The sequence below is a fragment of the Juglans regia genome, chromosome 11 (assembly GCF_001411555.2).
Source record: "Juglans regia cultivar Chandler chromosome 11, Walnut 2.0, whole genome shotgun sequence".
Lineage (NCBI taxonomy): Eukaryota > Viridiplantae > Streptophyta > Magnoliopsida > Fagales > Juglandaceae > Juglans > Juglans regia.
In genome coordinates this window covers 13,340,408-13,354,769 of record NC_049911.1, presented here as the reverse complement: position 1 = coordinate 13,354,769, position 14,362 = coordinate 13,340,408, and the positions used below count along the sequence as shown (strand labels likewise).

At 36.0% G+C, this 14,362-nt stretch overlaps 1 protein-coding gene across 1 annotated transcript; it reads left to right on the top strand.

Annotated features, from left to right (window-relative positions):
- Window positions 1–978: 978 nt before the first annotated feature.
- On the top strand, window positions 979–13,195 carry LOC109000364 (GRF1-interacting factor 1-like). Its single transcript, XM_018977206.2, has 4 exons — window positions 979–1,333; window positions 6,225–6,301; window positions 7,773–7,857; window positions 12,349–13,195. Exons 1-4 carry the CDS (start codon window positions 1,253–1,255, stop codon window positions 12,778–12,780), a joined length of 675 nt encoding a protein of 224 aa, XP_018832751.1. The 5' UTR covers window positions 979–1,252; the 3' UTR covers window positions 12,781–13,195.
- Window positions 13,196–14,362: the final 1,167 nt, after the last annotated feature.

Sequence of the window (14,362 nt, the reverse complement as noted above, 5' to 3'; positions counted from 1 at the left end):
AGACCAAAAGAGTTGAGAGTTGGGACCCAAGGGGGAAGGCGATGTCTTGAGAGTGGAAAAATTTATTTATCATCTATTTTTTTATTATTTTCTTATCGTTTTATGACGTGATATTAAATGATAGGTTTACAAATAAGATAAATAAATAACTTTTAATTATATAATATAATATTATTAAATAATAAGAAGATAATAAAAATTAAAGTAATGAGTAAGATTCTAGGAGATCCAAGAGACCAACAGGCGTTGAAACGTTAAAACGTGACATCAATGTAATGCAGTGATGATATTCATACAAGACATGCAAACGCTACTCCCACCGAACTTTTATATTGAATTTTTTAACGAATTGTATTTTTATTTTTTTTAATAATTAAGAAAATATTTTTTGATAAATTTATAAATTTTACTTTCTCAAAAATATTTAAAGAAAAAAAATTTACACTGTTTTTCATACAATATATCTTATATCATATTTTATAACATATATTATAAAATAATAATATTTTTATACAAATATATATTTTTAAAAAATATTATTACGTAAAATATTAAAAAAATGACGTGTTTATCATTTTTCAAGACTAATACCACCAGTCGTACCTTCTTTATTGCGCTCTCTCTCTCTCTCTCTAATAGATTCTCTCTCTTTCTGTCTCTCAAAAGAAAGGAATCACGTGATGGATGGGGAAGAAAGAGTAAGGATATGTTTAGGAGGTGAGATGAGAATTTTATATTTTGTTTTGAAGTTTAAAATATTAAGTTTTAATATTATTATTGTTTTGGGATTTGAAAAATGTGTATTGGGATTTGAAAAAGTTGAATTGTTTATTATATTTTGTATGAGGATTTGAAAAAGGTGTAATGATGAGATGAGATGAAAATTTTATGTTTTGTTTTTGGCCCCAAACCAGCCCTAAAAAAAAAAAAAAAAAAAAACTAAGAAAACCCAAAAACGTCTCACATGATATCTACCTTGTGTAGCTCGGTCTCTCTGCGAGTCAGTGAGTCATCTCTCTCTCTCTACTCTCTCCTTGTGTGGGGGGTGGTGTCATTGTAAGAGAGGAGAATAGGAACACACAAGAAAAATAAAGCATCTATTTATTTCTCTTTTGCATTTCTTCCACTCAGTGATTGATTTCTCAGCTCTGTGACTCTGCTTAGTGCTTAAGAGTGCGAAAGTTGGAGAGAGAGAGAGTGTGGGTCTGGGCGAGAGAGAGATATATATATATATATACAGGTTGTGAGAGCAATGCAGCAGCACCTGATGCAGATGCAGCCCATGATGGCAGCCTATTACCCCAACAACGTCACCACTGATCATATTCAACAGGTTCCTTCTTTTCCCTAACACTCTACCTCTCTGGCCATTTATTGGCTCATTTTCTTTTCCACTTACTCGGATGAATACATATACATATATATATATATATATATATATATATATATGTATATATATATATTCATATGGGTTTATTCTAAAGCTTCTTGGGCATATGAACCGTTTGATTTTTGTTTAGTTTTAACTCGGTTTTTTTCTTTTTTCTTTCTTTCTTTCTATTTCCCTTATGGTATACTTTGTTTTTGTTTTTGGATTCATGGTTCCATTGGTTCGTCATCATCGCTCAAGCTGGTTTCTTTGGTGCTATTTGTGGGTATATGGTCTTTTGCTTGCTCTTTTTTGTATTCGGGTTATAATTTGAAGTTTGAATGAGTTTGGGTAATGGTAAATAGGTTTTCGTTTTTTTTTGGGTGATTGGGTTCAGGTTTGTGCTTCTTTCAGAAACTTTTATTTTATAATATTAAAATGATACATACTTATACAAAAAGAAAAACATTATGAAAATGATATGGAAATCTAGCTTCGGGGCAGAGATTATTAGCCTTTGATATTACATCCTCCTATTATTTTTGGTCCGAAAAAGCATTGGATGCCCCGCTATTATGACTAGAAACGGTAGGACGAAGCTTGTCTGAAAAGGAGAAATTACGACATCCTCTTATAGTATATTGTATCTCACAAAGAACTGGATCTATACATGTTAATTTGTTTGTCTTTGCTTGTCCTTTAGTAACCTTATCGAGTGTATTTTATGTAGGATTTAATACTGATATCTCATCATTATCTCAGTATCTTATGCTTCCTCCTGTTGCTTGTAGCATAGTTTTAGATAGAACGCATGAGAATGATTCCGCCTTGTTTGGCAACAAAGTATTTTTAAAAAATTTTCAACATTTTTTCAACTTTTCTCGTAAAGTCATTCCGAACATTACAACTTTTATATTTCAAAATCTCAACTTCTCATGTCATCATTGCTCAAACACAAATATCAATACAACTTTTATAAATTTTAAAACAAAAAGTAATTTTAAAAAATTATACTCAAATAACTTTTGAACTTTATCTATCCACTTTCACAAACTCCAATATGATACTTATTTTAAAAAAGATTTTTATTCAAAATTTTCTCTCCTTTCCCAAAACCTAATCTCAAACAAATTCCCAAAATTCCAAAATATTTTCAAACAATTTTGGTAACCAAATACTTTTCTGGCTACCATCTTTCTTGCATAGTGATGTCTTGCCTGGTTCTATTTCACTTAGATAAAGAGTGAAAACTGTTGACCGTTGAACTGGGCATTCCATTTTATAAATTTTCTAGGATCTTCATTTTTCATCCCTTTTATGGATGGATGCTTTGTAGCAATACATGGCACTTCGAAAGGTTATTCTCACATATGTAATATCTTTGATTTCTCTCAAGAAAAATGCTTAATGCAATCGGTCTGCGTAAGCGCGGGGGAATCTGTGCCCCCATGTAAAATGAAACGCAACGTTTCATTTTAGTGATAAAACGAATCGTTTCAGCTTTGACCTCCTTCCCTTCGTCGTCCCCACAAAATCCTCCTCACTTCAAAGACCATGAACTTTGCCTTCCTCAGTCTTCCGAGCCACGAAGCTCTGTCTCTCCCTCTTCTTCCCACCTTCGTCTTCCCATTAGTTGTTCTGCCTTCACACCTTCGTCTTCCCCACGAAATCCTCCTCACTTCGAAGAGAGCAAACTCTATGTGAGGTATAGAATTAGGGCCTTAGAAACCCAGAGAATGGGCAAGATTGCCAGCTCAACATCATTGCCATCGATGGTTTCTAACCCTTCGCAGCTTACAGGCTAGTGTTAGAAGTTTAGGACTGGAGACAAATCTTCTTCAGAATGGAGCAAATACATACATGAAGGGGAATCACTTCACATCTTCTTGGAGAATGGAGCAAATACACAGGAAGAATCACTTAATGACCCACATGAAGAATCACTTGACGAACCCACACGGAATGGAGCAAATTGAAATAAAGTCACTTCACATACAAAAATACCCAACTTTTTTGTCAAAGTTTTCTCCCATCTCCTCTCTCTCTCTCTCTCTCTCTCTTACGGGTTGGGTTCTAATTTCCCTCTCCCCTTAGTCAATCAAACAACTTTACCATATCACCACGGTATGGGTTGGTATATGACTCAAAATAAATGCAAAAACAAAGAGCCTAGTAGTTTTTCTTTTCCCCATCCTTTTCTTTTGTTTTTCTTCTATTTTTGACTCCATGCAAGGGCACGGAGAAGACCCAGACAAGCTGCCTTTTTCATCTACAAGAAGACCCAGATGAGACGAACTCTGAGAGATTTGAGAGACCCAAACGACGCCCAAGACCCACATGAAGAGCTGATGCCTTTCTTCTCACTCTCTACGTTTCTCTTCTATTTTTATTTTGGTTTTTTTTTTCTTTTATATTTATTATTATTATTTTTTAAAGCCGTTTGCACACCGCTTACATAGGGCGACTGTACGTAGTAGTTTTGTTCACTTAATATGTGAAAAGCTTTTTTATTTGGATAAGCTTTTTAAATCCATAGTCGTGAGTTTACGTTTGGGTAGTGAGAATACCTTAGTATTGAGAATGTTTGTGAATAGTTATGAGTAGAGATTGGAGTGGGTCTGTAGGTCCCATTGAGAGTATTGAGTTGTTTAGATGTATGAAGTATGTTGAGTTGACTTTTGGATAGAAAGTTGAAAAATGTGTGGGTCCCATCAATGATTGATTTTTTTTTTTAATAATGATGAAATGATGATTTTATTTATATAAAATAGTGATAAATATTATAATGATTTTATTTATTATTTATATATAATAGTAATAAATATTATAGTGATTTTATTATTATTTTTTTTCTTTCCTCTCTCTCTCCCCCTCCTTTGGCCCGATTCTCCCCCATGCCTGATTCTCCTTTAGCCCAACCCGGCGTCGCCTAGCCTCACTGCCACCACCGGCGACTCCCCCTCACACCGGCGACCAAGCCAGCCACCACCGATCTTCCCCACTCGCAGCTCTCTCTCTCCCATGAGGTAACCCAACCGAAATGGGTTACACCCATTTCTCTTCACTTGTGCCGCCGTACGCGGCCACCCAGCCTCCTTGCCACCACCGGCAACTCCCACTCATGCCGGCGACCAAGCCAGCCACCACCGATCTCCCCCACGTGCAGCTCTCTCTCTCCCCTGAGGTAACCCAACTGAAATGGGTTACACCCATTTCTCTCCACTTGTGCCTCCTTACGCGGCCACCCAGCCTCCTTGCCACCACCGGCGACTCCCACTCATGCCGGCGACCAAGCCAGCCACCACCGATCTCATTCACACGCAACTCTCTGTCCCCTGTGGTAACCCAACAGAAATAGGTTTCACCCATTTTTGTCCACTTGTGCCAACGTACGCGGCCACCCAGGCCACCACACCTCCACCACGAACCTCTCTCTCCATCTCTGTCGCACACTGGCATTCGCACGTGAGCAGTGAACTCTCGGCTCATAGTGCAACACAGTGGCAAGAGACTTTGTTCAAACTACTTCAAACGTGTTTGGCATGTGAAGTCTCCTCATCCGTACGAAAATATTTGGAAAGTGTTGAGAAGTGTTCATTACCCAAACCTGCTCATTTTGTTTAAAGCTGAACCGCCTTAATGAAATCCCTCGGTGGATTCTAATATACTAACAGGAGATTAAAACAAAGTGACGAAAGATGAGTATACTCAAGATAAAGTGATCAAATTTGAAAGGCTTGTTTGGGTAAGTTAGTAAACCTAGTTGTCTTATTTAATGTATGGATGAGAAGTGCAGCGGAAAGTGTGAGCTGTTTTAAATAATTAGGAAAATCTCGCTAAAATGGCTCATTGGCATTCTTGTTAACTTTAAACTTGCTTTTGCTGAATGTCATACTAAAATCGTTTCCACTTATCTTCTCCACATAATGCTGGGAAATGGGGATTTTTAGGGATGTTACAAAATTATGTAGTTGTTGAAGGTGCAGCTAGTTTATCTTGAAGGTTTCATACCTATCAAAAAATTTTATCTTGTTAACCCCCTGGAGTCTTTCGTGAAGTTTGATATCAAACCCTACATTTAATGGGGGCGGGGATTTTATGCAAGGAGAAACACATACCAACCATAGCATAGCTGATAAAAGCCAACTGGCCCCCAATTGATCTGACTTTGATAAACTCATCTCACCTAATTTATCAAACCTGGATGCAAAAGATAACCCTCCGTTGTGGTTGATTTGAAATTTGAATTCTTGGGTCTTTACCATGCCATCGCAAGAGTGCCTAATTTGTTTTTTTTCTTCTAGAGGGTTGTGAAGTAAATTAACAACTATATGAATAAATTTTTAAAGGCAGATCGTTGAATTCCGATGTAAATTTAATCAAATCAAGTTGTGCTGCATGTGGTTCTCGAAAAGGCAGCACTTTACTACGAGTCATAAAAGTAGCCGTTTATAATTAGAGACTAGCTGTTTTTGCGAACTTTGGAGTTTCTAGAGGAAACAATAGATTGTGGAGGAGAGTGGCACTGGCCAGATATGGTGTAACAAAATTTCAAATGTTCACATTCCCTATGATTTAAGTCCTTGCTTAGACATCTCTAAAGAAAGTTGGTAATGCGATATCATCATTTGTCCCAAAGCTTAAGTTGATAGGAAGAGGTAAGAGTTTAATCATTTATGTTATATCTAACACTCTCCCACATGTGGGCCAGATGGTAAGCTCCTTTATAAGGGACACAAATACCAATCTGAAAGGCAGCAAGGTTTTAAATATTATTACTGGCTGTCTATTTCTGACTATTATTTCTATCATTGTATTGCTTAATTGTGCCTAGCTTCATTGCTTGTAAATGCAGTATCTGGATGAGAACAAGTCGCTAATTCTGAAGATTGTTGAGAGCCAGAATTCAGGAAAACTAAGCGAGTGCGCTGAGTAAGCAGTTTTATTTTTGAGATTCCAATTTGAGAGATTTTAGTTTGCTTGTCTTGAATGTCTTTGCATGCAACTAACCTGCCTAATAACCAAGAATCATGATCCACTGATTAATTTTGGTTTTGATGTCTCTCTTCATTTTGTACTTCTGCTGTACAATAATTCCCAAGGCTTGAGAAGTTTCTGTCACATCTGTACCTTCATAACTTCCAGTATACTCTTTTTTAATTGCAATATTACTTAATGAGAAAAAAATCTTGTTTAGTCTTGGTAACCTAATCCGACATTTAATTCAACTTAAGATTCGATGTTTATGACCTTAACTAAATGAATGAAATGAAAATACACTAATAAAAAAAATGAATGAAATGAAATACTCCTTTAATACAAATACTCTACATTTTCTGTCATCTTTCTGCGAGAAGTCTAGTATCTCTAGTGCATTGAGATTAGTCTCTTTGGTCTATCATAAGGCATGGTGTGCTCCTGTCAGGAATTTGTTCGTGTGCATCCTTGCTTAGTTTCTCTAGTGTTCGCTGCCAGAGTAATTCTGGTTTAACTGAGATGGTAAAAGAAAGAACATTAAAAGTATTGTAAATTTTCACTAGAATTATGAACATATTGCATGTGAAATTTATTAAGACTAGTCACAGATCCAGCACACTCGTGAATAGTATAAGATACTTAAAAATAATACATAATTGCTCAAATTATTTTTATTTTAAAATATTTCAACAATTTTTAAGATGTTTTAAAGATGTTGATACCCTCTACCACCCAAAATGAAGAAAAATGCTGAGAAGCCCATCTTTGTGAATCTTTTTTTTTCCCTAAAAAATATCATCAAGCGAAAATTATAGCCATGTTTACTTAATCCCATCAATAACCAGTTTAGCGCCAATGGGTTTTATCATTACTAGCTAATGCATAGCCATGCTTAATTACTTATCAAGAAAATAAAATAAAATAAAATGCATGGCTATGCTTAACTTGAATAAGACATGGTTGGCAATTTCCAAATTTTCTTTTTTTACTGTTTGCCTCGCTTGAATACAATGCATAAAGGGTAATTGGATTATGTTTTTATTTATAGAATGCCTAAGATCTCCAAGCATGATGTAATATTTTTACTGAGTTTCTTCTTTTGATATATATAATATTTTTACTTATAAAAAAAAAAAGATCTCCAAGCATGATGAGAATAATAATTGATGTAATTCATACATGATGAAACCTTTAAGCTGCCAAAATTTATGAGTTAAGAGAGGATTATGTGGCTTTATAATTCATATGTGATGAGACCTTAAAGTGTTTTAATTATTCATCAAGTTACTGTTATGATCGAAGGATTGCATTAAGATCAAAAGTGTAAATCACTGACAGGAGGAGCAAACCATAGTACCAACCAACTAGGGTATAGAAGTCTATGTTTGAACTAATGGGACAGTTAATTTATTCTCTGTTCTTGCAGGAACCAAGCAAGGCTACAGCGAAACCTTATGTACTTGGCTGCAATTGCAGATTCTCAACCCCAACCCCCTACCATGCATGGTCAGGTACAAATGTCATTTCTATCCCTAACTTCTTTTATATTTTCTATGTGCTTCTTATTTGAGCATTCCTGTTACTGTTTTTTGTTCTTTTTCTTTTGTTGAAACTATAAACTTGGACCCATGTTTGATAATATTCATATGAAATAAATAATGGGCTCAATCTGTTTCTTTCCTTTTAGAACTATGTTCACAGCACTATCTATTTTTTTGATAAGTAACAAAGGGCATTTCGTGCTGAACACATAAGCAAAGTGTTTACTGCACTATGTGTGTTTTTGAAAAGTCTGGCTAACTTATCATATTTACAAATTTCAGTTATTGATTTCAAAATTCAAACAATTTCGAATTCACCTAAAATGAAAAATTGCTGAAAGTAATACTCTGTCCACGGATAAAGATATAGCGATTTCCAATCAGTAAGGTTCAGATTATTGAGTTAGTTTTATCATCTCTTTACTAGTTTAGTCTGTATTTGTGCTGGGAAACTTATAGGGGAAAATATACGCACAAAGTGTGTCTTAAATCCAAGTGTAGTGAATCATCGTGAGCCACAAATTGATCTTAAACATGTAGGAAAGTAAATGGACTTTAAAGCCTTGAACTGAACTTTAAGTTAGGTTTATTGTCCATTTAGGGAAATGAAAAGTCACTGGTGCATTTAATCTAGAAAACCAATAAAAGAAACAATAATGCTTCCCCTCTCCTTTTCTCTCCCCTTCTCTCCTTTTCTCCAAGTGATAAGGTTTCGGACAAAGAAGAGTTCCTCGGGACTTGGATATGAAAAGGGACCCGGAAATTGGGTATCGTGAAGAATCCAATCTGAGCATCTTGAAGAATCTCTTTGACCATGAAGATGAAAATGAAGATTAGTTCCTCTGGTGTGTTGGCCAATGGCAGCATCCCCTAGGCCAATAGAATCACCATTGAAGATCAGGAAGTGTTTCTGAAAGGGAAGGTCAGTGTGTTGCAGAAGAAGACGAGATAATGCAATTTGCTATGAGTATCTCCATTTACTATTGATATGGTGGTGCTTGATTCTGACATTGCTCACATGCTATTGATGTTGTGTTAGCAATGCTTGGTCTACCTTAGTGCTACCGATCAAGAAAAAAAAAAAAATGCTTGGCCTGCTTTTGTGCTAACATCTTACTTCTGAGGCTAGGGTTCCCAAGTTATGAAATTTCTGTTTATTTTGCAAAGATGAAAATGGTCAGACACCTCACACCCCTTCTAGTGAGGCCAATTTTGGTAAGTAACCACTTATGGTGAATTTGATCTGTCAATAATACACTTCATCAAAAATTTTTTCTATCTTGGTTAAGGAAAAATTCTTGTACCATGTGAGAGGTACTCCTCAAAGAAGGTTTAGAAGGTATATGGGACAATGATATGATGAAAAAAATCATAACAATAATTATAATCCCAAAACATAATGATAGGATATGTTACAATATGGACCACATCGAGAATGAATGCACCCACCCGTGAGTAGTTCAAGTGGTAAGGGCGAACTTGTGTGCATATGCCTCATGTCGCAGGTTCGATATCTCCTGGGATCAAATTGCGATTCAAGGGGGAGGCCATGGCGGTGGGTTGCTGTGCTAGTCTCCATGGGGGATTAGGCTCTATGGGTGAGTCCTAAGGGCTCTGTCATGGGGTGGTTTCCTTGTCATAAAAAAAAATGTTGCAACAGAGAAAATAATAAATTCTATTATTTTGTTCGTATTAATAAATTTCTTTACCTATAAAAAAATATATACATCTAGTATGGAGTAGGGGTCTTTAAACACATTCGTTGAGCACGGAGAGAATTTTCTAAATTCATTCAATACGAGGTGTAATATGGGTCTAGAATCAAGTTTATGCATGATGTATGCATGGAGGTTTGGCCCTGAAGGAAATCTACCCAAAACTGTATAGTATCTCTTCTTGAAGGGGAGGATTCAGTTGCAGATTTACTGAGGTTGTATAGTCCACATTGGAGTATCTCTTTCATCATATTATTGTAGGATTGAGAAGTGCACTTGGTCGCTTTACTGCTCAGCTACCTGTATTCTTTGAGGATGAGGGAAATCACAAGGACCAAATGGGGTGTTCCATTTGAGAAAAAAGAAGTTATGATCAGAGAATTTTATCGTGTCCCACACCCCTTGGATGTACATTAGTTTCCGCAGAAAAGTAAATGTCAGAACAAGGCTCCATCAAGGGTGGTGTTTCTTGTATGGATGGTGGCTTTTGGGAAGATCCCAATGTTTGATAACATGAGGCAAATAAGGGTGATGGATTGATGTTGCATGAGAAGTGTGGGGAAGCCATTGACCACTTATTGGTCCACCAAGAAGTTGCTAGCGCCTTGTGGGTAGTGATCTTTCAACTTCTTGGATATAGATAGAATGGGTAATGCCATTTTGAGTGGAGTTACTGCCAGCTTGAGGAGGCATCCCGAGAGGGTGGAAACAAGGGCAAAGGCTTGAGGGCAAAGGCTTGGAGAGAATGGCCCCTTTATGCTTAATGTGGAGTATTTGGAAGGAGTGTGACACCTGCAACTCAGAAGATTGTGAGTTAATGCTGCTAGAATTAAAAATCATCATGTTTAAATTATGCCAGCTTTGCATCTTTTGGGATTTTACTGTTTTGTGCCACCCAACCTTCCCTTAAGATAGACATGGTGTACATCTTATATAAAAATATCTAGTATGGAAAGAGGAAGGCTAAAGACAAGGATGCGGCGCACGTGTTGATTTCAATATTTTGGATCTTTGGGATTGAGTGGTGACCATCAGATCTGCTCCTACTTATTCTCCGCTCCTATGTTTTCTCCTTCTCTGTTCTCCTGGGTATAAACGAATTAGATGATCATTAGTTATTTCTTTATTTGTTATTATGTTCTTTATTTTTTGTTTTTAGTAAGGCAAATCTTATTCAAGGCGCAACTCAAGTACACAGTAGGAAACACCCAATTTTAAGGATTAAAAAAAGAACACAAGCCATCAAATTCATCACCCATTGGGGTGTTACCCACTCAATCCCAGATGCGAAATATTGATGCCCACAAATTTCTAGCCACGTTGTAGTGTTTTCAAATTAAGACTGATCAACATTTGATTTATATTATTTTTTCATCATTTATAGTTGAATAGAGAATTCAGAAACCAAAATCTAAACACTATTAAAAAAGAAAAATTCTTGACAGTGCCTTATTTCTCCAAATATTCTTCCAAGAATATTTCAAGAAAAAGGTTGACCATTTTGAATGTAACTAGGTGTTTCTTTTGTATACTTCCTCTGTACATTGGCTTCTCACCTATTACATTCATTCAATAAAATCATTTTACTTATCAAAAAAAAAAAAAGGTTGACCATTGAGTATGGTAGAAAGACTTGACCTCGATTGTCATATCATTATTGATTATTATTGTTTTGAGTAAGTATCTTCTCATTGTAAGTAGGATGCTGTCACATATTTTCCATGAGTCAAAATGGATAGAAATCAACTCAGAGGTCTCTTGGAACATCTGCCTAAGTTGAGGGGTAGGTCCTCAAAATTGAAAGCAGAGTGGGAAAACCATATAAGGCCTAAACACAGAAGGTATCTGGCCATTTTTACCTTATGCAAATCTTGTGGTTTAGTATTTTGATCTTCTTCTTGAGAAGCATTGGGAGGTTGATCTTAATGTCGTTAAGGTTGTTGCAAATCTTAAGAAGGTAGTGTGATCTAGTGTATGGTTTCAAAAGCCAAAAACACTCTTTTAGTGATTGATAATAGTTAGTGTCATGTAGAGATTGTTTTGTAAGTATACCTTGATTTTAGCAAAACTGACTTAAATTTTGGTAATTGTTGAGGAAGTACACAAGCACCTTGTATTTGGCAAATGGGTTGTTTTGTTCCTTTTAATATTTATCAGTAGTTCCTATTCTCACCCGTGTCTATTAAAAAAGAGAAGTGCTACATCTACAAAGAGATCTCACAAAAGTAAGTTTACAAATTGACTACAAATTGACGCAACTTTATTTGATGAGTTAGATTTACTATACAGCAAAATGTGCTTTACAATCTAACATACCAAATCAAGCTACATTAGTTTGTAAGATCCCTTTGTAAACCAAGCATTTTTCATTAAAAACTGGATGGTGTCTGGAAACTTGGGTCTGTATCAAATAAATTAGCCTCACCATTATTTAATACTGTTTGTTTTGTTGCACAAATTGATTAAGTAGGTCGTTGGTTTTCAGTTTTTGACAATATGTTGTAAGATTCACTCTAGGTCAGGTAATCAAAGCTTAGTTGGGATTCTCAATACGGACTTTTGTGGATTGCGTAGTCCCTTTAGCTCAATTTGTGCTTTTTTATATTTATATGTATTGCTTGTTCACCATGCAATTTGCAATACATTCTTGATGGTAATAATTGCATGTTTGTGTCTCAAAAAGCTTTGAGTGCTTATTAAAGTCAGATGCCAGTATCTTTCACTAACACATGTCAATGCCCTGCAGTTTCCGTCTAGTGGCATTATGCAGCCAGGAGCACACTACATGCAGCACCAACAGGCTCCACAGATGACACCACAATCGCTCATGGCAACACGCTCCTCCATGTTGTACAGCCAACAGCCATTTTCGGCATTGCAACAGCAGCAAGCTTTGCACAGCCAGCTTGGTATGAGCTCTAGTGGAAGTGGAGGACTTCACATGCTGCAAAATGATGCTAGTCATGCCGGAGGTAGTGGGGCACTTGGAGGGTTTCCTGATTTTGGCCGTGGATCCACCGGAGAAGGCTTGCAGGGTGGTAGTAGGGGGATGGCTGGTGGAAGCAAGCAAGATATTGGGAATGCTGGGTCTGCTGAAGGGCGAGGGGGTAGCTCTGCACGCCATGATGTTGAGGGAGGTGAGACTCTTTATCTAAAAGCTGCAGATGATGGGAACTGAGAGGTAAGAATGAAGGACATGGTGTCATTGGACGTTGGTCAGCATCTGAAGTTTTAGGCGAGATAGGTGAGGAATATATATGTAAGGGGAAAAGAAGGAACTCACTGCTTCAAGTAGCTAGTCATTCAAGCAACGATGGCTAGGATTTAACCCCCAAACCTCTGCATTGATGTTTTCTTAAGCAATAGGAATTGTGTATGCTGTGGTAGTATATCATGTAAATTTGTAGGTCATTGTGATGTGTTTCGTCACTAGTTGTGCTCTTTTGTTAGCAATGTTTGAGTTCTTACGTTCTCTCATTACATGTTTTAGTAATCTGAAACTTCTTCATTGATGAAGTCCTAGTTGTAGACATGTTAGATTATTCTATTTCAAGCTTAACTGGCTCATTGTTGAGTAGCTAGTATGTGGTTTCTTCCCATGATTGCATTATGTAAGCTTGCATCATGATGGTAGGAGTACTATAAACTCTTGGAAATCTCATGTAAGAATATATTGCATGGATTTTGAGCTGCAGTCTTTACAAAAGCCTTCAGAAATCTCTAATTTCATCAATTTACTTACTTGGGCTTGCACAAATCTCTTATATTTGCTAACAGAAATCTTTAACCCATAATCCATAGTCAACAGACGCGTCCAATTGAACAGGGGAAGAACTCCAGGCGTAAAATAAGGCCACGTCTAATGCCAACTGATGCTAATGAAGTACATGCCAGCCCATAAAAAAATTGAAGCAGAAATTTAATTAAAATAAATAAGTTAAAAGACATTTAATTAAAATAAATAAGTTAAAAGACAATCATGAATCAGGATACTATCGTTTTAAAAAGTAGTCTTCCTATTCCGAAAAGTCTGTCTAGTCTAATTATCTCATCACTGATTTTATCTGTAACTTCTCTCTCAACATATGTAGCATCATCCAGATTTCAACCACCGATTAGCATTGGAATAGGCAAACACAAAGTCATTATTTGGCTAATATGGAATATTTTATCTTTTGGTTATTCCATTCAAAAGGTATTCTCTATCGTTGACTTAGTCAAAATATTCTTTATATAATAATAAAATATTAATATTTTGTTATTATTTTTATCTAATTTATTTTTGTCATATTTTATATTTCTACCGATCATGTGTTAATTAATAATCATATTCTAATACTTTTATTGTTTAAACAATTATATTTTAAATGGCCATGATTTAATGCTAATAACTACAATTTTTTTTATTAAACACATCTAAAATTCTATATAAATGTCTTAATAACCAACTAAATATTATGGAAACTTTTCAAATGGAAACTTGATTTGTTTTAGAATGATTAATATCACCTAGGGCATTTCCTCCCGCACACAAATGGTGAGCATACTGTAACACCTCACTTAAAAGCACTTTAGTACTTGACGATAGTAACCATGACCTTAGCTTGTAGAAGTTGTGATCTTTGAGAAAAAGGAAGTTTTAGGAGTTTGAGTTGGCAAAGAAACTTACACCATTGGTTTAGTTCGTATTTTTAGAGAATTCTAGTACTATAGTAATTTTAAGAAAATGTGCCAAGAGACGAATGGTAGAATGACAAGTG

Coding starts and splice junctions, on each gene's coding strand:
- LOC109000364 (XM_018977206.2), top strand. CDS start 1,253: ATGCAGCAGCACCTGATGCAGATGCAGCCCATGATGGCAGCCTATTAC. Junction 1,334..6,224: donor CCACTGATCATATTCAACAG/GTTCCTTCTTTT, acceptor TTGTAAATGCAG/TATCTGGATGAGAACAAGTC. Junction 6,302..7,772: donor AAACTAAGCGAGTGCGCTGA/GTAAGCAGTTTT, acceptor CTGTTCTTGCAG/GAACCAAGCAAGGCTACAGC.